Genomic DNA, 25,239 nt, shown 5'->3' with positions numbered 1-25,239 from the left:
CCGTGGAAGGTGATAATGATTGGTTTAATATTCCCAGGAAGCTAAATGTTCAATGACTATAACACCAGAAGATTCATTTTCTTTTCTCTGGTGTCATAAGATGGAGGGAAAAAGATTACATCTATTATTTATGAACAAAAACCTACGGCTACTTGAGACAGACTTCGCTGGGGCTCTAATGGCACACATTTAGCCTTCAGGATATGATCCATGAAAATGGAAGTGAGATACCTTCATTGTGCTTAGCCCTCATTCCCAGCAATAGTTTTCTCTGCAGTGATGGGAAAGAAACAGAATTAATTATGAGAAACACCCCAATAATTAGGTTAGAAAGCTGCAAAACAAATGTGTACATTATGTGCTTTGAGAATTTCTATCAGAATATCTGCCCACAAGAAGACATTGGATCAACACATTTTTTGTTTCTATCACTTGAAAATGCATATTCTAGGAAGAAGAAATTACCTTCAGTTTTTCTTCAAGCTCTGTCAGAGACCCACATAATTCACCAACAGACTCCAGAAGCTCTTTGTGTTTTGCCACAATTTTCTCAGCATATCTCTGCCCTTCTTCCATGCCTGGGCAAGAGAAAGGATAAAACTATTTTTAAGTGTCAAATCCTTAACAGGAAAAACAAAAAGCCCTTACTTTATATTTTTGTCACCAAAGCCCTACCTCCTGTTCTAGGTCTACTTCAAATATCAAATCTCTGTGAAAATGTTCTTAATCTTTCCCAACTGGATTTTCTGTCTCTCCGTTGGATAGGAACACAAATAGCTATCATGTAGTAAGAGCATATTATCTGCCTATGACTAAGCACTTCAAGAGCATTTTCTAATGCAATCCTCAGTCGTCCTGTTGCTCATCTGTAGTCCTGTAGTCCACTGGTCCTCATTTGTGGCTACAAATGAGGGACCAGAGGCTTCTAGAAGAGCTTTTGACTCAAACACTAATTGAAGGAATACAGATTCAAACCAGCACAATCTGACTCTTCAGCCTAGGCCTGGCTGTAGTATACAGTGCTACGGGCTGAAACGTGTCTTCCCTCACATCCCAATTCGTATGTACAAGTCCCAGTCCCTAGGACCTGAGGCTGTAACTGTGTTTATAGATAAGGTCTTTAAACAGGTGATTAAGATCAGAGGGGACCCTGATCCTATATGACTGATCTCTTTCTAAGCAGGAAGGTAGACACTGGGGAATGACTATGAAGATGCAGCAAGGGTCAGCCATGTGCTAACCAAGAGAGTCCTCAGAAGGCAATCCTGCCAGCACCTTGCTCTTGGCTTTCCAGACTTCAGAACTACAAGAAGAGCTTTTTGTCTCAAACAATAATTGAAGGGATACAGATTCAAACCCAGCACAGTCTGACTCTTCAGCCTAGGCCCAGCTGTAGTACACTATGCTCTGGGCTGAAACGTGTCATTCCTCACATCCCAATTCATATGTACAAGTCCCAATCCCTAGGACTCAAAACTCTGTTGCTGAGGCCATCCAGTCAATGGTGTTTGGTACGGCAGCCCTAGCAAACACATTTCATACTTTCTCACTCCATTCAACGTATCATGACTTTTAGGCCTAACTTATGATTTCTTGAATGCATTCTACTAGGTCTCACTTGTCTTTACGTCAACAGCTGGTCTTCATAATAGATACTCAAAATATTTTTTGAGATAAATGATTTGCATTACAATTTGGGATTTAGTAATGCTTGAATGGCCAGTGAGTACCTCACTTTATGGAAATTTTGAAAAATATACTGTGGTTTTCATACTGATCAAATGCAGACTCATGCCATTCATGTATTCAATCAAATTATGCATTCAGTAAGTCATCTGTAGGCACTCAGCATGTGCCATGAAGCAGGCACTATTGCTTCTTTCTGTGAGCGTATACTCTGGTAAGGAAATCCAGACAACAGACACATGATTATACTCATGTAACACGTCAGCTGGTGATATCAGCCAGGAATACAGAGGAGGACACAGGATCATGTATGAGGAGAGGGAAATTACGGATCTTTGTGAGTACTTGTCATGCTCTGAAATGGAATAGGCACTGTAGTACAGTGATGAAATATGTTTAGCTTGCCTGCAGTGGAGAAAACAGACAAAGAAACAAGAGTTCACACTACAGTGTGAAAATACAGTAAGAAACATACACAGTACCATGGGAGCAGAGTGGGAGGCTGCAATGGTTTTTAGTGCACTTAGAGTAAAACAAAGAGATGTCATAGTAGTTTTTAGTAATTTTTCCATCTATATTTTACTATTTCTTGAATAATTAATTAATTTATTTATTTATTGAAAGTCAAGGTTACAGAGAGGGATGGACAGATGGAGTGAGGGGAGAGAGAGAGAGAGAGAGAGAATCTTCCATCTGCTGGTTCATTCCCCAAATGGCTGCAACAGCCACTTGGGTGCAAGGGTCCAAGCACTTGGGCCATCTTCTTCTGCTTTCCCAGGTCCATTAGTAAGGAGCTGCATCAGAAATGGAGCATCTGGGGACTCAAACCGGTGCCCATATGGGATGCCGGCCTTGCAGGCAGCAGCTTTATTCACTACACTCCAATGCCAGCTCCAATATATTTTATTACTTGTATGTTTCTACCCTTTTCCTTTAGAAAATCATGAGTAATTCACTCAATAATTTAATATTAGTAGCATGAGAGCCATCATTTGTCAAAGTTTTATGGCTGTCCATAGACAGAACTTCATGTTATAAAAGAAAACAGCCAGCAGCAGCTGCAGGCAGCCCTAGAACAGCAGGCCGTGCCACCTGCTGCTATCCTCTTTCTGGGCTACATTTGCCTGGTCATTGGGAACGACTCGGTCTCAGAGGACGGACAGCAGGGGATGCACGGCACTGATTCCTCAGAGCCCTCGAGGCCGCACGTCACCCAGGGCTGTCTTAAATGGGGTCCTCTCTCCAAAAGGAGGACCTCTGAGGCTGACAACGGTACTCTCCCCTAATCACAGGGGACAGGGAAGCAGACGGGGAGATGATGAGTTGAGGCTTCCCACTGGTGCCACAGTAAGAGGAAGGCAAGGGACATTGTCCAGCTCTTCCTCAAATCTGTGAGCCAAACCCTCCTATGCAGGAGGGGGCCGTAGACATCAGTCTCAGCTTTATGCCAACGTGAAGTATTGCAGGATTTCAATGTTTTTTCAAGGAATCATTCTGGTGGGAAATTAGGTTTTATTTATTTTATTAGTATTATTTTTGTCTATATAAGTTGAGTACCGCCTTGGTTTTACTGCCCTGGAGATGAACAACAGGAAGGGCAGGGAACAGAAAGGGGAAGAAAGATGTTTCAAGGTGGCTAAGTCAGTAGGGCTTAACCTCCCGTGGTGCGATGCCCGCCTCTGGCCCCCACGGTTTGCCTTTGCTGGCTGTAGGCTCTTTCCCCTGAGCCTGCTCCCTGTTCAGGTTGTTGAGTGAGGACCGGAAGGCTTGCTGCTCTGCTCTGCCTGTCTTGAATTAGGTTCCCGATGGATCTGCTCAATGGCAAATCGCTGGCGACCTTAGGCGAGAGCTCACCATACAAGCGCTGAGCCAGGTCGGTGACTTCCCGGAGCCTCTGCTCTTGCTGCGGCACCGAGGGTGTGATGAACTTCTGGAACTGCTGGTGGAGAATTTCCACGGCTTCCTTCGTCTTGCACTCTGCGGAATATTTTCCAACTCTCACAATCGTGGCACTTGCGTCTTCATACCAAAAGTGACACTAAATCGACAATGAGACAAAGCACAGATTCAAGAGCTGCCATCCTTCTAAAGTTAATTTTAGCCAGCGGAGTGTTACACTTGAACTTCCTCAAACTTCATGTTCCCAAGGGCTTCAAACTTTCTAAGTCAGAATAAAGAAAAATCATGAACATACACTTTTAGACTTGGATAGTAGAGGCAGAAATAAGAAATGTAGGGAAATATGTTTGATTCTCCTACCTTCTTAGGTTTGCCTAAAATATAATCCCTGAGAGGACAACTGCAAGTACAAGTAACATAAAAAAGCATTTGGCACTAAGTGGAACCCAAAAGGGAAAGAAAAAAGCCAAAGCACTCGAAATGCAGCATAATGAGTTGACACAATATTCTCATCAATAATACATGAGTAAAGTATTGCCTGATTCTCTAATAAATACAATCTCTTCTGAAAGTGAGATTCAGCTTGTGGATAAAGGAAATATCATCCACAAACAGTGTGTCACCTTTTTAAATAGACGGCATTCAGTCATATGTTCAAAGCACAGCGGAGAACTGAAAATAAAGGACTGTGATGGAGGCATGTCTGAGCCAGGCTCAAAGCACTCACGCCAGGTGAGAAACAGAGACACAAGACCCTGTTAGGAGCTGTTTCTAAACAAGTGCCACAGAGCCACAGCAATCCTACAGGTCTGAAGCAGAGGAATGATCAGCTCACCTCCCCAGAGTGGAGTTTAACCTAAACACTCAACTCTGTTAGACACTGTGCGCCTCAGAACAGCGGACAACTAGGAACATTCAAGAACTTTAAGTGCAGGGGTTCTTCCCCATGAAGCACGAGATAACTCTCACTTGGCAACTTCTGCATATTTTACGCATACACTACAATTCATGCTCTTGACAATAACAAAAATAACACCAACAATAACTTTCTGTACTTCATAAACCACAGTGTCACTTTTCCCTAAATATTTTCAACTTCTGTGAAGTAAACAAACTATTTTGATTATTTTAAACAGATGACCAGTAATTAACATAATTTCATAATGGTTAAATATCTTGAACTGATGAGATTATGGAGAAACGTGCACTCTCATACACTGCTGGTTAAAGTAACTTGGTGAAACCTTTCTGAAGATAAATTGGTAAACATAATAAAGGAAACCTTATAACCACTGGCTGCTTTTGCTCCAGCAATTCTACTTTAGGAAAATATCTCATGGGAATAATCATGAAAAGGAGTATGAGTCACAGAATTAATGACAGTAGTAGCTAATGCAACAGTCTTAAAATAGCAAAATAATTTTTTAAAACCTTATAAAAAGAGGGGCCAGCACTGGGTGTTGCGGGGTAAGCCACTGCCTATGGACGGCCCTGGCATCTCACAAGGGGCCTGGTTTCAGGCCTGGCTGCTCCACTTCCGATCCAGCTTCCTGCTAGTACACTTGGGAAAGCAGCGGAAGACGGCTCAGGTGCTTGGGCTCCTGTATTCACGTGGGAGACCTGGATGAAACTCCTGGCTCCTGGTTTCAGCCTGGCCCAGCCTTGGCCTTTGTAGCCATTTGGGGAATGAATCACAGATGGAAGACCTCTCTCTCTCTCTCTCTCTCTCTCACTTACTCTGTAACTCTGCCTTTCATATAAATAAAATAAACCTTAAGAACAAATTACAAAGAGGATAGCATTACAAGATACCTCTTCTATTATTTCCTGAAGATGCTCGATCAGGTCCAAATTCCTTTTGTAATCTGTAACAACTTTGTCAAAGTCATCCACATGTTTTTGCAAATCCTTCATGGCTTCCAAAAGGACACTAACTTTGTTACTTGGATAATTCAAGAATGTATCAGAAATTCTATTACCAACTTTCTCTATTTTCCTTTTCAAAACCTGTACAAAAGAGTTTTAAAACAGCATTCAATTTTTATTTGTGATATTAGTGAGAGAAAAACATTTTAAAATTTTTTTTGTAGCTTTCGCCACAAATGTGGCTTGGAAACAGCAGATTTTCTTACAGCTCTTTTAATTCAGCATTCTAACAATTCATGGAAAATTTATATTTTATAACAGGGTCTTCTCCAGATTTTGAGAATGATAATCTAAAAAATTTTAAAAAGACAATGATCATAAAACCAAAATCAAATGCTTGGGAGAGCCAGTGCTGTGGCACAAAGGGTCTAGCTGCAGCCTACAGCAGTGGCTTCCCAGATGAGCGCTGGTTCCAGTCCCGGCTGCTCCACTTCCAATTCAGCTCCCTGCTAATATGCCTGGGAAAGCAGCAGAAGATGGCCTGAGTACTTGAACTTCTGCTACCCACATGGGAGACCTGGATAGAATTCTTGGCTCCTAGCTTCAGCCTGTACCAGTTCCAGCCATTGCTGCCATCTGGGGAATGAACCTGAATATATAAATTCTCTCTATTTCTCCCCCACCCCCTGTCCTCTCTGTAACTCCATCTTTCAAATAAACAAAATAAATCTTTTTAAAATATCAAATATTTGCCCTCCAAAAGATCAATGTCTCCTTGGAAAGGCATCCAAACCATTTAGCCAGTGCATATGATCATCAAGAGACTACAAGAGCAGTGTAAGAAGCTCCTGAATCAGACAGCTCAGGAAGAGGGAGGTAAAAAGGTATATGTGTTGGAGGAAAAGTTGAGTAGGTTTGAGAGAAACCATTCTGGAGCTGCCTCAAGAGATAAATCAACCTATTATATATTACATACAATGAAATTGTTGTAAAGATGGTAAACTGCCCTTTTAGTCCCAATCTTATTTAGAAAAAAAAATTAGGCACGTAGAATTGAAATGCAAAATTATTTTGCAATAATTGTAGTAGTACAAGTGCTCATGCACACACACACAATACTTTCACATTACCTGCATTTTTTCAGCATATGTATCAACTTGCTGAATTTGATACTTAAGAGTCTTCAGATTTCGAGCTTTTTCATTTTTTTTAGTATAATTAAACTTCAAATTGTTGAATTTCTTTTTGATATCTTTGAATGAATCTTTGAGCTGCAGTTTAAAAAAGAAAAATAACTCTTAAAATGAGGACTAATATTCATTTGTAATAAATCAACACTTCAAAATATTCATAATCTTCAAAATACAGAGTTTCAATAGAAAATAAATCTAAGTGAAACGTAATGTGAATTTAAATGTGCCTCTCAAATGAGTAATTATAATTTTTAATACTTTATAATTTTAATTGGAATTACAACTATAGAACATCCCTTTAACCCCTAAGCAAGAAAATTCCTAACATATCATACACAGACGTTCAACGACTGATTTATTTATTTAAAAGGCAGAGTGACAGAGAGAGTTGGAAAGATCTTCCATCCACTTCCATTTTATTTTCTAAATGGCCACAACAGCCAGGACTGGGCCATGCCAAAGCAAGGAGCCAAGAACCCCATCCTGGTCTCCCACATGGGTGGCAGGGACTCAAGTGCTTGGGCTATCCATAACTTCCTTTTCAGGTGCATTAGCAGAAAGCTAAATTGGAAGCAGAGTAGCCAGGACTCAAACTGGCACTCCGATAAGGGATGCTGGTGGCACAAGTGGGCAGCTTACCCCACCTGTGCCACAACATTGGCCCCTTCTCACTGATGCTGTTCTCTGTGTGCTAATATCTGTCCCAGATCTCCTCATGTCTCCAGATTCTCTCTTACAGACATCATGTATACATTTATTGAAGGTTCAAGGAGCTGTTCCTGTTGAAGAGGCCAGTGAAGTGTTGACACTGAGACACTGGTGTAGTGAAAGAGAAGATCAAATAGGAGATTTAGTAGGAAAGAATTTGTTAATTAAAAATGATTTTTCATGAGAAATGTCCAGAAGAGTTTTACTTCTTGGATATAGGCCATTAAAAGGAGAAGTCCTTCAACAACAAAAGTGTAGAGTGAGAGTTGTTGGCAATGATGAGTAGCTTGCATATAAACAGAGTGTCTGGCTTTACATTGTGAATAAGGTCTGATTATGACAGTCTTAAGAACAGTTCAACTTTAGCAATGCACCCAAATTCTAAGCAATGCAGTTCCATGAAACACGCCACTATCTCTTCCCTTCTCTATATTCAAGGAGGATAGGCATATTGACAGGCAGCTCTCTTTGCATTATAGGCAAAGAGAAGTACACAGAAAACATAAACCTTAGATTATAAAGAGGCATTTAACAGCAAGAGTGAACATCATGGTTGATAACTTAGAGCTATGACAAGAAAGGCAGAAGACCATCAAAACTCTTTTCAATGACAAGAAAACAAATTATTTGAGAGGCAGTAAAGGCCATGTACACTCTGGATTTAGACTTCTAATCAGGAAAGTAGACCTGTCCAAGAAAATGTATGCTTTCTCAAAATGCTCTTAGTGAGAATAACACCTTGACCTTATCTTTAATGCTTCTGGGAGATGATCACTGGTAAAGCATTAGAAGATTTGCATACACAGGCCGGCGCCGCGGCTCACTAGGCTAATCCTCCGCCTAGCGGCGCTGGCACACCGGGTTCTAGTCCCGGTTGGGGCGCCGGATTCTGTCCCGGTTGCCCCTCTTCCAGGCCAGCTCTCTGCTGTGGCCAGGGAGTGCAGTGGAGGATGGCCCAGGTGCTTGGGCCCTGCACCCCATGGGAGACCAGGAGAAGCACCTGGCTCCTGCCATCGGATCAGCGTGGTGCGCCGGCCGCGGCGGCCATTGGATGGTGAACCAACAGCAAAGGAAGACCTTTCTCTCTGTCTCTCTCTCTCTCACTGTCCACTCTGCCTGTCAAAAAAAAAAAAAAAAAAAAAAAAAAAAGAAGAAGATTTGCATACACATTAATTATTACCTTCTTGCAATTTTTGCATCTAACTCAGTTAATCAATGTTATTGTATATAATAAATGAAATTGCTGAACAATAGTTTTTATCTACACACTAAATGAGGAACACAGACCACATAAACCATCTTAATTAATAAACCAGAAATTTTCAAAATGAGTGGAAAGGGCTATAGTTTAAAATCTAAAAATTAAGGGGCCGGCACAGTGGCACAGAGGGTTAAGGCCCAGCTTGCAGTGCCAGCATCCCATATGGGTGCCACTTTGAGTCCTGGCTGCTCCTCTTTTAATGCAGCTCCCTGCTAATGCACCTGGGAAAGCAGCAGAGGATGGCTAAGTCGTTGGGCCCCTGCACCCATGTGGAAGACCCAGAAGAAGTTCCTGGCTCCTGGCTTTGGATCAGCTCAGCTCTGGCCGTTGCAGCCATTTGGGGAATGAACCAGCAGATGGAAGCCCTCTGTCTGTCTCTACTTCTGTGACTCTTTCAAATGAATAAATCTTTTAAAAAATTTTAAAATTAAAAATTCTATTAGAACTCAGGAAAATCCTTAAAAGATGATACTCAGTTGGTTATTTATGAAATAATTAATATTTACATTCTATGACATTCAGTGACTGATTTTTAGTAAAGAGGATAAATATTCTTAATTTCTCATAGGATTGAGAAATTTAAAAATTACATATTTAGTTCCTCACATAAGACCTTGGCAAGTCTTATGTGAATAGGTCCCCTAAAGTCATAATCTGCAACAAAATGTAGTGAGCACTACCTGTGAGTAAATCCGAAACTGTTTTAAAACCCTTCCCCCATATCAAGTTATTGCTTAGTGAGTACTGAGTGTCCGTCTGGCGTGATGAAAAAGGTCTGTAGCTGGGTAGTGGTGCTGACTGCACATCAGTGTGCCTATATGAAATACCACTGAAGCATACACATGAAGTTGTTAAGGCGGTCAGTTTTGGGTTACGTGCATTTTACCACAATTAAAAATAAAAGAAAGGAAGAGAAAACAAGTCCTATCACGGACACTTATCCACTGGAAAATACAACTTCACGTTCTTACTTTGATTTACTGAAGCATGACTGACATTACAGGCTTCAGTCTAAAGGAAGGAAGGTGGGGTCTATCGTGAAGCTGGCAAACCACTGGCTTTCATTTGCTTCATGGGAACTCTCTAAGCCTGTTGAAACACTCTACGAGGAACCGAGAAAGGCGGAGCCTTAATGCCTACTTCTACAGCACAAGGTTTCAGGTGAGCTTGGTTTACGCAGTGTCAGAGCCCCAGCCAGTGAGTGCGGTTCTCTTGGCTTCGGAGTGTGCACTGTCACTGCAGATGACTTACAAGGCCGGAGAAGGCTCATGACAGCAGGGGTATGTGAGACGGGATCAGCTTCTTTCTGACACACGAGCTCCCTGACACCGCTGTTGGCACTTCGCTCTTTGAGTCCTCTGGAAATCCATGTAGAACTCTAGCCCCCCGTGTCGTTTCCAAGTGGGACTCAGGACCACTGCAGATACGAGTGGAGGGCAGCCTGCACGAACTTCCTTGGGCACCTGAAATGCCCGGCCCCGCGTTTCCTACCGCACATTCCAATCTGAAAACTTATGTTCCCATCTAATCCCCGCATAACTGTGTCATATGTTTAAGGGAGCCGAGTGCTATGGTTGCTTGGCTGTGCTATCATTGTCCATGCAGCTGTTTCTAACTTTAGTTAGCTTGTCAACAATGGGGAATGGTGGGGACGGCTAGGACAACTGCTCCACCTCCACACAGAGGCAGAAAAAAACACCCACAGCTTGGGGTGGGAAAAGCTTTACCTTATCACAAATCTTATAGTTTATATTAATGACATTTCTAAAGTCTCGGGAAACCTGGAGAAATGATTTTTCCTATCTTTTGTCTTGCTCAGCTCTTCTATATTTGCTATGGAATAAGCAATGTCAAAATAGCTATAATTGGACAAAAAGTGACTAAGATTTAGAAACTGCAGTTCTTCTGAAGCTACAGAATGAACCTCTTCGCCACATTTCCCAGCATGCCTTAAGCCAAGCCCCCTCTCAAAGTGAGACATGACCGAAGCTACTCTGAGAAGCGCAGCGGGGGGAAAGGGGCTGCTGACCAGCGAGGCTGGCTTGCTATTTTTAGCCTTGACTAAGCCAGTTGAGGCAGCTTTGGCACAAGAATGTATTTGTTAAGTTTGTGGCTGGCAGGGCCAAGTGTGAAAGGAACATGGGACATTTTAAAGGGGAAGAAATGCATTGTTTTTCAATCCTTTCCTTAGAACTGTGGCACCCATTTGGCTGGGAGCAAAACTACAAAGCAAGTCATCAATTTTCATCTTTCTCAATGTCTGCTGCTTTTATCAGCCACTCTGGGGAAAAAAAAAACAAAAACAGCTTTCTGCTGCTCATTTTCAGGAACAGAAGGCTCTAGGGGTGCTTGCATTTGAGAGGAAAAGACTGAATGACTCAAAATTCAACCCAACTTACTTGCCACCATTATTAAAGGTAAAAGGCCCCTTCAGGACCAAGTTCCCTGGCCTTCCTCCATTCTGCACTCTTACCGCTGTCTTCCTGTGCTGCAGGCCATGGAGCTACAGAAAGTGGGCAACTTGGGAAGACAAGACAGTGGCTCTATCGTGAATTGGAGGTGGCAGCAGGTCTCATTGAAATATCTTATCTGGGAGCCAATGCTGCGGCTCGGTGGGTTAAAGCCTTGGGCTACAGCGCCATATGGGCACCCAGTTTGAGTCTCGGCTGCTCCACTTCCAATCATGCTCCCTGCTAATGCACCTGGGAAAGCAGCAGAGGATGCTCCAAGTCCTTGGGCCCCTGAACCCATGTGGGAAACCCAGAAGAAGCTCCTGGCTCCTGGCTTCGGATCAGCTCAGCTCCACTGTTGTGGCCATTTGGGGAGTGAACCAGTGGATGGAAGACTCGCTCTCTCTGTCTCTACCTCTCTCTGTAACCCTGTCTTTCAAATGAATAAAATAAATCTTTAACCGAAAAAAGGATCTGATCCATGCCTCTGCTTTATGTCTTCCAATATATTGTGAAGTTTTGTTTTCCGGACATGTTAAACTTCAGCTTTCTATAACCTTCAAGAAAATCATAGTTATTTTGCAGATATCAATACAGAAATTTTAAGAGATTTTAATGCTATAAGATGGATGTCTACAGAACAGATTATAATCTTTCCTGTCCTTTTTCCCAAGAGACCCAGGATGGAGCCCTGGTTACTGAGGGCCTCTATCTATGATGTCCCTGGGGTTTAATTCTCACTGGACTCAAGATCCCTGAGGGCATCTGTGTTCTTATGGCCTGGGATGGTGTCTCTACATTAGAGATATTTATCTATCTGTCTATTTGTGACACTGATAGAGAGAGAGCACTCCCATCTGCTGGCCATGATGGCCAGATACCAAGAGTTGGGAACTCAATCCAGGTCTCCCATGTAGGTGGCAGGAACCCAGTTGCCTAAGCCATTACCATTGTCTCTCAGCTTCATCATCAACAAGAAGTTGGAGTCAGGAACCAGAGTCAGGCATCAGACCAGGGTACTCCAATATGGAACAGGGGCCTCTTAACCAATTTTTTAACCATTAAGCTAAATGCCCTGCACCAACAACATTTGTTGAAGCAAGATAATGTAGACTTTTTTTTTTTTTTTGATGTGATAAACTCAGGGTAAAATTTGGAAAGTAATTATTGTCTGTCCTACACCATCAAGCTCCCCTACTGAGTATTTTGACCTTTCTATAAACTGCCCCTCTTCCTGCCAGCGGGTAGCTGTCTATAGTCATTCTGTCAGTGGCAAAGTGCCACATGACATCAGGCAATTTTAAGTTTATTAATTGTGTAGGTGTCTTCAGTGGCCCCATCCCTCTATTCTAATTTACTGCTTCTAATGTGACATGTATTTCTGCAACTCAGGTGAGTAGTTTATCTAAACCGAAAAAACAAAATTGGTAGGCCGGCGCCGTGGCTCACTAGGCTAATCCTCCGCCTTGCAGCACCGGCACACCGGGTTCTAGTCCCGGTCAGGGTGCCAGATTCTGTCCCAGTTGCGCCTCTTCCAGGCCAGCTCTCTGCTGTGGCCAGGGAGTGCAGTGGAGGATGGCCCAAGTGCTTGGGCCCTGCACACCGTGAGAGACCAGGAGAAGTACCTGGCTCCTGCCATTGGATCAGCGCGGTGCGCCGGCTGCGGCAGCCATTGGAGGGTGAACCAATGGCAAAGGAAGACCTTTCTCTCTGTCTCTCTCACTGTTCACTTTGCCTGTCAAAAAACAAACAAACAAACAAACAAACAAAAAAAACAGAATTGGTGCCACTTGAACATATGGCCAAAGTATGGACTGTATATGCTACGTCCATTTCAGCTGACTTCCTCATGGACAAGATGTTGTTGCAGTGGAAAATTGAGGGGTAAAAGAACACAATTATCTGAGAGTCTCTGTGTGGAAAACTTATTTTGAGAAATTGGATACTGACTTGATTCTGTCATTACTATTCTTTCCAGCAAAGTACTGCTTGTGACTCATGAGAAGAGCCTCTATTTACAAATTTTCATTAACATCATGCAAATACAAAGGTCATTTTTTGGCCAGTTTGAAAGAAAAGGTGCTCAATATTAACTTATTACATTTTTAAATGTAGATGTGTAAAGAATGAGTAACTTACTATGCCCTTCAGTCTTGGAATATGCCAGAAAATAATGTGTATAACACTTTGGGTAAAAACAACTTATACAGCTAAGCAAGAAAATGTACAGAAATATTCAACATTCATGCATTAAAAATATATCTTTGTGTGAAATAGGTAGAAAAATTCCAAAAAATCTAGCAGTCTAGTAGCTAGTAGGTAGACATGGGGGCGGTGGGGGGGGGTGAGCTTTTACAATTTCCTGCTTCCTAGAATGAAGCTTTAGAATATTCTTTACTTGAAAATAATCAATGCATTAAATCATTTTTCATTGTTTTAAGGAACATCATGGTCCATGAAAAAAGCCCATTTCTAGCTATGTATTTTATTTTTTTTGCAGGTATTGTGTTCTTCTCTAAAGCCCTTCAATGCAGTCAAAATCACATTGTTAGCTATAGCATAGTCAAAAAGGATATTTTTGTTGAAATAACCAAATGAAAAGTTCTGCTATATCAAATCACAATGAAATCTTATATGGGGGCAGATGTTATGCCTAGCAGTTAAGTTGCTATGATTCTTGCATCCCATGTCATAGTGCCTGGGTTCAGGTCCTGGCTCTGCTCCTGATTCCAGTGTCTGTTAATATGCACTCTGGGAGGCAGCCAGTGATGGCTCAAGTAGTTTGGTTCTTGCCACTGACTCCTGGCCTGAATTCCTAGCTCCTAGCTTTGGCCTGACCAGACCCTGCTGTTGTGAGAGCGAAACAGCGACGGGAGTGCGCATGCTCTCTTACTCTCCCAAATAAAAAAGGAAATTTTAAAACAACTCTCAAAACAGATATGGCAGAAAATAGGAATGGAAGAAGAAGACATAGGAAAAGGATACTTCTAAAATTAAATCAGGCAGGGGTTGAATGGGACTACAACATTATCTGAACGATGAATTCTGAGTTTAGCAAATGACAAGTGTGTCGGTGCCCAACCAGTGAGTCTCTGGCTCAAAGCTGACGCCCTGGAATCCTGTGACAGGAACTCTGTATTCCTCAGCACATTTTTCAAATGAGAATCATGAGCATACACCCATTCCTCATAAAAAATGAAGATGTTGAACCACAATTCTCCAAAGTCTATTGCAGCTCAGGGTCTGCGATCTTCAAAGAATCACTTGAATCATACTGGAAGCAGAACAAAGTGTTTAAATAAACTTTAAAAATCAAATGTTACACTTGGTCTCATTTCCTGGCAAGGCATCTGATGCTATTTTCCTATATGGAAAAATATTTAGCGTAACATATTATATTTAGTTTTACATAATATTTGAAATGTACACAATATTTTAATACTAATAATGATACTATAACTAATAGTATCCAGATGTCAACTATTCTTACCACTGTGGAAACTTATGTTTGTACTCTGATATTTACATCATAAACTAGAACGCAACACTTCTCTGTTTTACTAAGGGGCACCAAAAATACTCTTTCTGATGATTTTTCCTGGGCTTGTGGTTGAATAGTCCAGGGTGTGGAGAGAACAGTCTGACATGTCCACTATATCTCTACCAAAAGAAGGAAAGGTAAAACAGATCCAAGGTCGGCAAAGGTCTTATAAATGTGAAACTATCTTTCAGCAAAGATTCGTTGGGTTTGAGAAAGAAGCAAACGGGAAGGCAAATTCTCTTAGTATTTAAGAGCATGTTAAAATGATATATGATCCCTAAATCAAATCTGTATGTATCTGGTTGCCTTGATGCAGTACAGACAATCCTGGGGTGTTCCTACTATGCCTGGAAGGGACATCTGTCACTCTGGCTGGCTGGCTCCAAGCACAAGTTCATCATGAGGCTGCCTCTGTAAATAGAATTTCTGCTAGAAGGGCCTGAACAGGGAGACCCAGCTCTACAAATGCCATAGCTTTTCAGAGAGATGGCACTGCGCCAGAGGGGGCCGGGAGTAACCCTTAGCCTGCTCCACTTGGGCTTCCAGTAAATATAGAGTTGGACCATCGCTGCAGGGAGAGAGATGACTGGCAAGACAAAGGCACACAAAAGGAGGGAGGACGAGGAACAAGTGCAGGAGGAGGAGGGATGGAAGGAGGAGAGAAGGAAACAGATATCCGATAACTCCAGGGAAAGATTATTTTAAAAAAAAGTGTTTCCGTTGTCATAAACACACGTTTTACAGTCTTGGGGAAACTAAAGCACTTTGACTATTTTCTTTAACAAGACCTGATGGCAGTGTCAGCTGCGGGACTGGAATCAGGAAAGGCCTTTCCATACACAGGGGTCTACACCGCGGGTCCGACCCTGAAGGAGTTCACATGGCTCCAGCCCAACGTGACTCTCCCAGCAGAACCTCTACACCCCTGCAGCACACTAACACCAGAGTCGTCCCCAGCTCTTCAGTCCTGCCTCCGGCCCGGTGAGCAAAATCCAAGGTGGCCAGCCCTACTCTCCTCCTCTCGCACTTCCTTTCCAGGGGAGTTCTTGCCTGCACCAGCCTGGGGGCCCCCCAAAAGGCAGGCCTGTGGGAAGGGGAGCGTCAAGCTAGAACACTGTTCAAGCTTGGTCACCCACATGTTAGCCCATGCCTTAGCACTGCGTGATAACATTTGGTATTTGCCAGGCCCAGATTACGTAAACTGGGCCTGAACAGAAAGTTCAAGAAGGTCTCCCACCTCCTTTTCTACCGCTCCCTTTCCTGTGGACTTACTGCGTGAAGAACTCATAAACACATTGCTTGAAATGGAACTCACTCTGAAATCGTGGGTACCCTTGAGTTCTGCTATCAACGCCCAGTCAAGAATTAAAGACTTGTTCTATCTGCGTTTGTTTCTCCAGGACAGGAAGCCTTGGAATAAAAAGCCTAGGTAGTGACAGCTGGCGGCTGTGGCTCGGTGAGCATCCAGGGGCTGGAACTGTTTACAGCGGAGGGGGAGGGGGGGAGCTGTGCCCAGGGGGTGCATGCACGTAGAAGAGCACTTCTATGTGTTCTTTCTTTTTCTCCAGGAGTTCTCTAACCAGAAAAGCCACTCAGCTTAAGTCTACATGAAGCCAACCACTCGACTTGGGAGATAAGAGTTTGTAGCCTCGGAAGCAAAGAGCCTGCTCCCCTGCCTTCCGCACCCCCTTCACCGTGAGTCAATGGTACTTAAATAGAATCTCAGCAGGCTGGAGCTGGCTGCCACGGGCCAGTGTCACCCTCTCCTCTGTGCCCTGGAAGACTGGATCCACTCAAGCAAATGACTGCCAACAGCGTTTGAGGGGGGACAGGGGACGGGAAGCAAACATCAAACCACCAAATACGAGCAACGACAGAAAACTGTCACGCTCCACGCTAGGCTTTTCTATGTGTTGACAACACATTAATGACAAAATTCCGGGGCTCTGAGGCTAGTGTTTGGTCAAGGACAAGGCGGAGGGGAAAGGCTCCGGACCCATGGCGCATGTGTCATGTGGCGTGTGCAGGTGTGTGTGGGGGTGCGCACACTGGAGGCTGCGGAGCAGCTTCTGGGACGCATCAGGCTCACGGTCCCCGCACCTCGTGGATCTCATCTCTTGTGCTACAGTACTCCAGGCTGCGGGACAGGGTCCGCGCCCGCTCCTCGGCTCGGGCGGTCCAGACCCTGCTGTCCTCCCCCAGGCTCTCCAACTGCTGCTGCAGCTTCTTCGCAGAGACATTGGAGCAGTTCTGCAAACGAAAGACAAGCGGAAGTCACAAAAGGAAGGGAAGAAAGGAGACAAGCACGCTGTTCACCTGCATGATGCAACTCCTACGCGACACTTTTGGAGAAAGACCCAGGTCCTGCTGTATGTTACCTTAAACATACTGGAATGCAATTATCTCAAAAAGAAGCCAGACACCAACATTACGGAGAGCCATTTCTAGTCTCGAAGCTCGGTTTTAAAGATCTGCTCATCACACCCCACTCCTGGGAGACACCATTCATTATAACATATAATTTTTCTTCAAAAGGCATAAAATATGCATTAGAAACATTTGGCGTCTGCCCTGTAATTTTCCTGTCGACTTGAGCTTCACCTCAGGTTCATTATGCAAGTGCTCCAGTCTCTGCTCTGCGCACAGGGGCTGCTGGGGTGAAGGCAGGACAAGGATTGGAGAACAATTTACATTATTTGTGCAAAGTGAGATTTCTGACTTTCTTCTTCCATTTTAAAATAAATTGACTAATAACATAAAACTCCAGAGAAAGAAAGCTCCTTCCTGGCACAAGTAGAATCTATTAACTACAACAGATACTCTGTAATTTGGTATCTTTCAGCTTAAAGAAAAAGACTTTAGGCTCACTGAATTCCATATAATTTAGTGGATCTCTTAAATGAGCTTTAAAATAAAATTGGCCGCTATGATTTTATTAATGGTATGTATACTGATCAAATAAACATAATCTGCTCTCTCCACAAGGAGGGCTTTTTAAAAACCAGAGCCCAGTATACTATTTATGGAAATCTGATCTGGAGATATGCCTTCTCTCTCAGGCTCCTCTGTGGAAGTCTGTCCAGCAGCATTAAGCAGATCCAATGACTGCTGCCCAGTGCCGCAGCTGGAGCCAGGGGACAGAGGCTCCTCCTCTCCCAGCTTTTAGGGATCAGGCAGCCAGCTTCTCTCAGCCTCCAGTGAGAGTCCTGGCTCAGTAAGCCCCAAGTTTCAGCTGATTTTTCAGATCTGCAACTCTAAAGCAGTACTGTCCAACAGACACATAAGGAGAGCCACAAAAACCCACCGAAAATTTTCCAGTAGTTGTAGAAAAAGGAAATACCAGGTGATGAATCCCACATGTTGAAGAGTTATCTGAGCGTTCATGTTTACTGCAGCACTATTCACAACAGCCAGGGAATGGAAATAGCCAAGTGTCTATCCACTGGCAAATAGATAAGAAAACGTGGTACAGAGAGCCACAGGAATATTACTCAGCCATGAAAAAGGATGAAATCATGTCATTTGCAAAATCATGCACAAACTGGAGGTCCTTGGCTATAATAAGGCAAACACAGAAACATAAGTACCACGTGATCTCACTCGTATGTGGAGTCCAGAAAAAACAGGTGTTCTCATAGAAGTTAAAAATATAACTGTGGTTATCAGAGGCTGAAGCAGGAAGTGAGGAAAACAAGGACTGGAAAAAGCTGATTTATGGGTACTAAATAATAACCAGATAGGAATAAAAAGTTATAGGGCTCTATTGCACAGTAGGGCAGAGATAAATAATACTAAATTGCTATATATTTGTCTCTAAAAAATCCTAAAAGGGATTGGGGTTTTTTCATTATAAAGAAATGTTGAATGCTTGAAAAGATAAATATATTTACCCTGACTGGGCATTCCACATGTATACATATAACAAAATATCACAAAGGATCCCACAAATATGTATGATTTTTATATAAAAATTTTTAAGAAAAAAATTAAAAACAGGTGAAATTAACAAATGATACAGTTTAAACAAATATGTTCTGATATCATTCTAGCATGTTACCAATATACAAATAACACTAAGATTTTTTCATATCCTTTGAAATTGGGCTTACTTGTATATTTTATACTTTGAGTGTATCTCAGTTGTTGCTAAGTTTTCATCAAAAGTATTTGATCTGTATTTAAATTTCATAAAATTCAGCTTCAAAAATAGAATCACATATTCCAGTTGATCCTAACATGAGCTTTCAATAACTATATTGAAGATCAGTTTTTAAGTTTAAATTTAAATTAATCCAAGCTTAATAAAATTAAAACCTTAGTTCCATAGCTATATTAGAAACATTTCACTGCAAAAAAACAAACTGTCACCCGCGCAGCTCTACAATAAAAGGACTCTCAAAAATCAGCAATGACAATAGATGGGTTAATGAAGAGTTTCATATTTTTGATTTTTTTTTTCTCTTGGCATAAGTAGTAGAAACTCACCCTAAACAACTATCTCAGTGATTGAATGGGTTTGTGATTAACAGGCAGTCTGATTATTCCCTTGCACTTACGGCACAAGCCTCAGTTAGAATTAGGCATGGGGTGGGCGTTTGGCTCAGTGGCTAATCAGCAGCAGTGAAGGTGCCGCATGGGATGCTGGAGGTTAAGTCTCAACTCAGTTTCCAAGTCCAGGTTCCTGCTGTGCACACCCTCTGAGTCCCCGTCACTCACAGGAGAGCCCTGCACTGTGTTCTGGACTCTTGGCCCCAGCCTGGCCCAGCCAGGGCTACTGCAGGCATTTGAGAAATGAAGCAGTGGAGGGAAGATCTCTTCAGTGTCTCCGCCTTTAGAAGGAAACAAGCAAACAAACAGAATCGAAAGCATTAGGCTCCAAGATGCTTACAGGCCACTGCACTGCTGAGATGATGCCCACTCCTAAGGAAAGCGCCAGCTTGTGGAGACTGTCCACGTGGGCCTGCTTCTCCTGAGAGCGGCCAAGGTGAACCCGGACACCGTGTGCGTCATCCAAGTCCTTCAGCTGCCCCGGCAACTCGTCCTCTCCTGAACTGATGAGACGCCCCAGCTGGAATTTAGGGCATTGACAGTTAACCTGGGCTCCATAGGAAGGCAGTTTAAAAAAAAAAAAAACTATTCGCCATAACATTTCACTAGCTGGTTGAAATGCTGATAATTCCATCCACAATTATTACTGTTACAGCTAATATATGTAAATCCAATAGGGTAAAATGGAGCAGCTAACACTGTTTGTTCTATTAATAAAGAAAACACTCTTCGGAGCATAGCCTAAAACTTTAGCAAGATCTTGGCCTGTGACCTAAGGAAATTCAGAAGCTATGTTACAGGGATGTCAGTACCTCCCCAGTTTATGCTAAAAAAGCTAATAACTATGATGTTTTTGTAATAAAATCAACTAACAAATAAGATACACTGAGCACATCATGATGTCAAGTACTTGAGATTTAGAAAAATTGGGATTGTTTTCTGCCTCTCAAGAGTTTACACTTGGGAGGAGAGTGGAAGAACATTATATTAATTAAAAAATAATTAAGATCAAGATGCTAAAAGTGCCAGATGAGTGCAATAAACAATGAGAGCTCTAGGAATTCAGAAAAAGAAATAAATCACTCCAATGAGGAAGGACTGTTGGAGGGAGGCATAGGGTTTAGGTAACAAAGAGACACCTATAGGATGCCGGCAGCTTGGAGTTAGGAGTGCGTGTACTTTCTCTGAGGGACAAAGAGCTCGTGGTTGCAACATAATACAGGCTAGAAGCACAATGCAGGCAAAATTAGAGGCTGGGTGGTGTCAACTTCTAGTTCCTGAATAACCAATGTGGGCTTTCTTTATTATATAAGGATTATTTCTTCAATCCCAGGATCTTTCAGACATCCACCGTAAGCCCTACCTCTTCCTTGACTCGGTGGAACTGGACTGTCTTGTACAGGATGACCTCGTAAGCTTGGATTCTCTCTCTCTGTTTCTGGTGGAGGTGGACAAGGTCCTTCAGCTGCTGAGACTTCTCTCTCACGGGGGCCCCTTTGCCACTCAGTTCTTCTGATTCATTCATGATGTACTGAACTTCATCATCCAGTTGCTAAAATATTGAAAGCAATAAAAACAGCCCAGCGTTTACAGTGTTTACAAGTCCACGTATTGTGCTTGAAGATATGAATACATTTTTTCCATCTTCTAAGAAATAAATAAAAATTAAGCAGTGAGTTTTCAAGCTAAATGGCAAAGTGGAAAGTCATATGGTCCTAAGTCACAACAAATATTCTGGTCATCTGTGAAGTAAATATATTTTAGATGGTTTAGGAAGCCCTGTGGTCATCTCTGATATCTACTACAGTCTAGAATCAGGTGTTACGGAAACAACATGAACAGAAGACAAGGGTAAAAATATAGTAGGGGGATTACTTGTGCTCTGTGCTGCAAGAATGATCAGAATGAACCATCAGCTGCATGGCTCAGTAGATACACTGCCTTCAATGCAGCCGGCCCATCATCCACAAATAGCTACCGCGTTTGGGGAAGGATAAACTGCCTTCCACTTGACCCAGCCCTGCTCTCACATCCCCTAACGGAATCCAGATTTGGGGTTGGAACTGGGAAAGAGTGGATGGCTTAAAAAGGCTGCTACTGTAATTTCAGGGATCAATCTTGTTTATAAAAGGTAAAGGTAATGGTAATTATTTAGACTAAAAAGTTAATTTTCATAGAGTGACATGAAAAGACCCCTTTAAGTTCAAATTGAGCATGTGGGAATCAAACATACGCATGTAACAGTGATGGAGTTAAGTGCATCTGGTCATGGTCCTGACTTAGCGGAACTTAGCATGCCTAAACGCATGCAACCAAGTAAGGCATATCGAAAAAGTTAATGTAGGCTAATCAAGTTTCCTGAGAGCTCTCTGGGTGGCTATAATGTGTGTATGTGTGTGTGTGTGTGTGTGTAGCAGGGGTAGCGGTTGTATTCCACACCAATTTCATCTTAAAGGAAACTAAAAGGAATTAGACTTCCCCCAGGACTCTTCCATCAGTTCTGAGACCCTTTAAAGCCAACACTTATGAAATAGTAGCAGAGAGAAACACAGGAATCTTAATTTTGCAGCAAAGATCAGGAATCTAGGTTGGCAGACAACGTGACAGGTAATGCATTGTTGACAGCTATGTGAAGTTTAGGAGAAGCGGGAAGTGAGAAACAGGCAATGTGTTCGGCAGTCAGGAACACGATTCATGCTTTTGCATCCCATATCCTTCGTGAGGACTTTCTGAGAGGGTGAATGAGGAGCACACCAACATTCCTGCCATGGTGACAGGAGTCTGGGGTGCCTGTCGATAGGGACAGTGACGTCACTGGTGATTTCAGGGACCAAGGGCAGCAGAGCCCCTGGGCCAGAGGCTGCTCATACATGTTCTGAGTTGTCCCAATTTAAAACACATCTATACACCCCAAGTAAATAATTACACCCAATAACATGCTAATTATATTAATAATTTGATTTAGAATATAGATTAAGATGATCTAAGATACATACATATTCAGGACATTTTATAGTCTGAATGTTGTATATCATCAAACATAGGAGAGGGCAGGAAAACAGTAAGAAAAATGTGTCTTTACACTAGATTTTTAGACTTTCATTTAAAAAAAATAGCAATTTCCCCAGTCTGTTAAATTAAGTAAACTGCACAGCTTTATGCTTTCACCATTCACCCAAGTCCATCAATTATTTTCTGTCTACCTGGAACTGAGGCTTCATTTCATTCCATTTTTGACGTAGATCTAGAATGGTCTGGAGGCTCCCTCCAAGGTCAAGTGCAGACACGGGCATAAGTACTTCCTCGAGAAGTTTTAAGTTGTGTGCAGTCTGGAATAAACATTGGGTAGTTATGCATGCGTTTCCTTTGCTTGCCCTCCCTCTCTCCGACAATGATGACAGTGAGGGTCATCCAGCATGCAACCCCCATGAAAATGTTCACAACCTGCAGGAAGTTCATGGCACTAAACCTGCCCGAGAATAAAAGCACAGGCCCTTGGTTCCCCGTACCTTTCCTGTTTTTAATTATAAATAAATATATATAAATTTTTTACTATTTTAAATGTACATAATAAATACCTGTTATTATGAGATTCAGTGGCATTGATACATTCATATTATTGGGAACCATCATCATTATCTATTTCAGGAACTTTCTTATCAACTGCAACAGAAACTCTGTACCTGTTAGACAGTAACTCCACATTGCTTCCATCCTCCAATCCCTGGTAATGTCTATTCTGCTCTCGGTCTCTATGAATTTGACTACAGGAGCCTCATTTTAGGAGAATCACATCATATTTTCCCTCTGGGTCTAACTAATTTTACTTAGCATAGTGTTTCAAGATTCACTCATGCAGCAAGCATCAGAATTTCATTCTTTTTGAAGGACAAATAACATTCCACTGTATATTCCCTTACAGTGTTGTCTTAACTATTTTTGACACATAAGTGTACATATTTATGGGACACAATGTGATGTTTCATGTTTATATTATATAATGATCAAATCAGCAATATGGATTACCATACATTTTATCATCTCTTTATGTTAAGTACATTTAAAATCTTCACTTTAGCTATTTTGAGATATGCAATGCATTCTTGTTAACTCTAGCCACCCTACTCCTCAATAAAACATTAGAACTTATTCCTCCTGTTTAACTGTGACATTATATCTGTTGACCAACCTCTCCTCACGTCCTCTGACTCCCTACCCTCACAGCACCTGGTAATCACTCTCTCAACTTCTATGAGATCAACTTTTTCAGGTTCAGGAGTGAGATCATGCAGTACTGGCATTATGGATGAGAGTCTTAAATGTCAGATATGAAACTAGCAGAAGAAAACAGTGCTTCGGGACATTAGCCCGGGTAAAGATTTTGTGGATATGAATTTAAAAGGACTGGGGCCCAATGCTGTGGCACAGCAGGTAAAGCCACAGCCTGCAATGCTGGCATCCCACATGGGCACTGTTGGTGTCCCGGCTGCTACACTTTCAATCCAGCACAATGCTAATGTTTGGAAATTGCCACACAGGTGGAGACACAAAAGAAGCTCCTGGCTCCTGACTTTGGCCTTGCCCAGCAATGGCCATTTTGGCCATGTGGGAAGTGAACCAGTGGATGGAAGATCTCTCTGCTGTCTCTCCCTCTCTCTAATTCTAACTTTCAAACTAAATAAATCTTTAAAAAATGATCTTATAAGGACTGCAACTGAATAGCAAGGAAAACAAATACAATGAAAAGTAGGCGGAAGACCTGTATTGACACTACTTAGAAGAAGACATACAATTGGTCAAGAGATGTAAGTATATAAAATGATGCCCAACAACCCTTACCCTTTTAAGCTTGTCTTTAAATATTGCCCACTGCTGTTTCAAAGGCTTGCTTTCAGTGGATTTCCGTTGCCAGGCCATCCGACAGTGACTAAGTTCTTCCCTTGCTGCTTTCTGGTTTTCCATGGTGTTCTCTATAATGTTCACTTCATGCTTCACATTGAATATCTCATTCTCCTTTGCCTGTAAAATTAATAATTCACACAATGACTTTTCTTCCCAATCAGCACAATAATTTTTCATATAACTGTTTTAGAAGGCAAACAGTTCATCATATCCAAAGCAGAGCACTGTTCTGCTACCCAACAATGTCTGAATTCCTTGTGCAGAGGCAGAGTTAGACTCTCAGAACCTACATTCTGTACGGGGACATCAGATCCTGGGTTAGGGCCGGAGTTGTGGTTGAGTTGTCATGTAGGGTATGGCTATATCCTGTGGTTGGAAGGTGATTTAATGAGCTCTAGGATCCAGAAAGTTTGGAGTGAAGATTTCTTGGTTTATGCATGAATTTTGAAGTAGTTTCCACCTTTTAACACACCCAGTAGAATATGTATAAGGAACAGGCAGAAACCAATTGTTCTGGAAGTGTTTTTTTCCTTTAAACTTCAAGTATTTTGTATATTACAGTTACTTTATATTTTCCTTGCACTGCCTCAATCTCCTCCATTTTATGATGACTGAAATATTGTCTGTTTCTCTGTATTCATAACTCTGCCATGTACCAGAAGCACAATAGCTAAATTCAGGACTTTACGTCTCAACTTTCATATGTTCTGGCTGATCAGTTCGAAAACCTTTAAACAATGGTTTTAAAAAAGGAAAATTCTACTGGCGGCAAAAGGACAGAATGGTAAAGAATGGAACCAATGTTTTATGTCCAATTAAACATTAAAAAATGCACAAGACTTTTATTTGCCAAAACAACGAACTTTTTACTTTCATAGTAGCCTTTCTCAATAAATCCTCAAATTTCTAATGGATTTCTATAATTATAATGACAGCTGATGACAGTCATAAGTTCATAACAGGATATTTTAGATGTTGGATAATTTATTTTTAAATTATTTTAGACATTATTGCACATTTACATTTCTATTGAATTCTAGACATTACAAAGTAGTTACTCATTGCACAAAAATGTAAAATTGCAGGTCCTAAATGATGGAAGCTAGTAATAAAATTATATATTCCATAATTATGATTAGTAAGATCCAATGAATTATGAAAGATAATAACTATAGCAGGACCCAC

The 25,239-nt window shown here is 41.9% G+C and overlaps 1 protein-coding gene across 5 annotated transcripts in view; it reads right to left on the bottom strand.

Moving 5' to 3' along the window:
• The window catches only part of CCDC141 (coiled-coil domain containing 141), a 202,846-nt gene that overhangs the window by 16,165 nt on the left and 161,442 nt on the right, over positions 1-25,239 (bottom strand). For all 5 annotated transcript variants that reach the window (XM_070070578.1, XM_070070581.1, XM_070070582.1 and 2 more), the window contains 9 exons: positions 23,992-24,171; positions 22,356-22,481; positions 20,516-20,704; positions 19,493-19,672; positions 16,705-16,854; positions 6,582-6,722; positions 5,398-5,592; positions 3,541-3,724; positions 466-578 (listed from right to left, as the gene is read on the bottom strand). In XM_070070578.1, coding sequence (XP_069926679.1) covers positions 466-578; positions 3,541-3,724; positions 5,398-5,592; positions 6,582-6,722; positions 16,705-16,854; positions 19,493-19,672; positions 20,516-20,704; positions 22,356-22,481; positions 23,992-24,171 — 1,458 coding nt within the window. The remainder of the gene's footprint in view (positions 1-465; positions 579-3,540; positions 3,725-5,397; positions 5,593-6,581; positions 6,723-16,704; positions 16,855-19,492; positions 19,673-20,515; positions 20,705-22,355; positions 22,482-23,991; positions 24,172-25,239) is intronic.

Source organism: Oryctolagus cuniculus, chromosome 3 (genome assembly GCF_964237555.1).
Source record: "Oryctolagus cuniculus chromosome 3, mOryCun1.1, whole genome shotgun sequence".
Classification (NCBI taxonomy): Eukaryota; Metazoa; Chordata; class Mammalia; order Lagomorpha; family Leporidae; genus Oryctolagus; species Oryctolagus cuniculus.
This window is presented reverse-complemented; position numbering and strand designations above follow the sequence as displayed.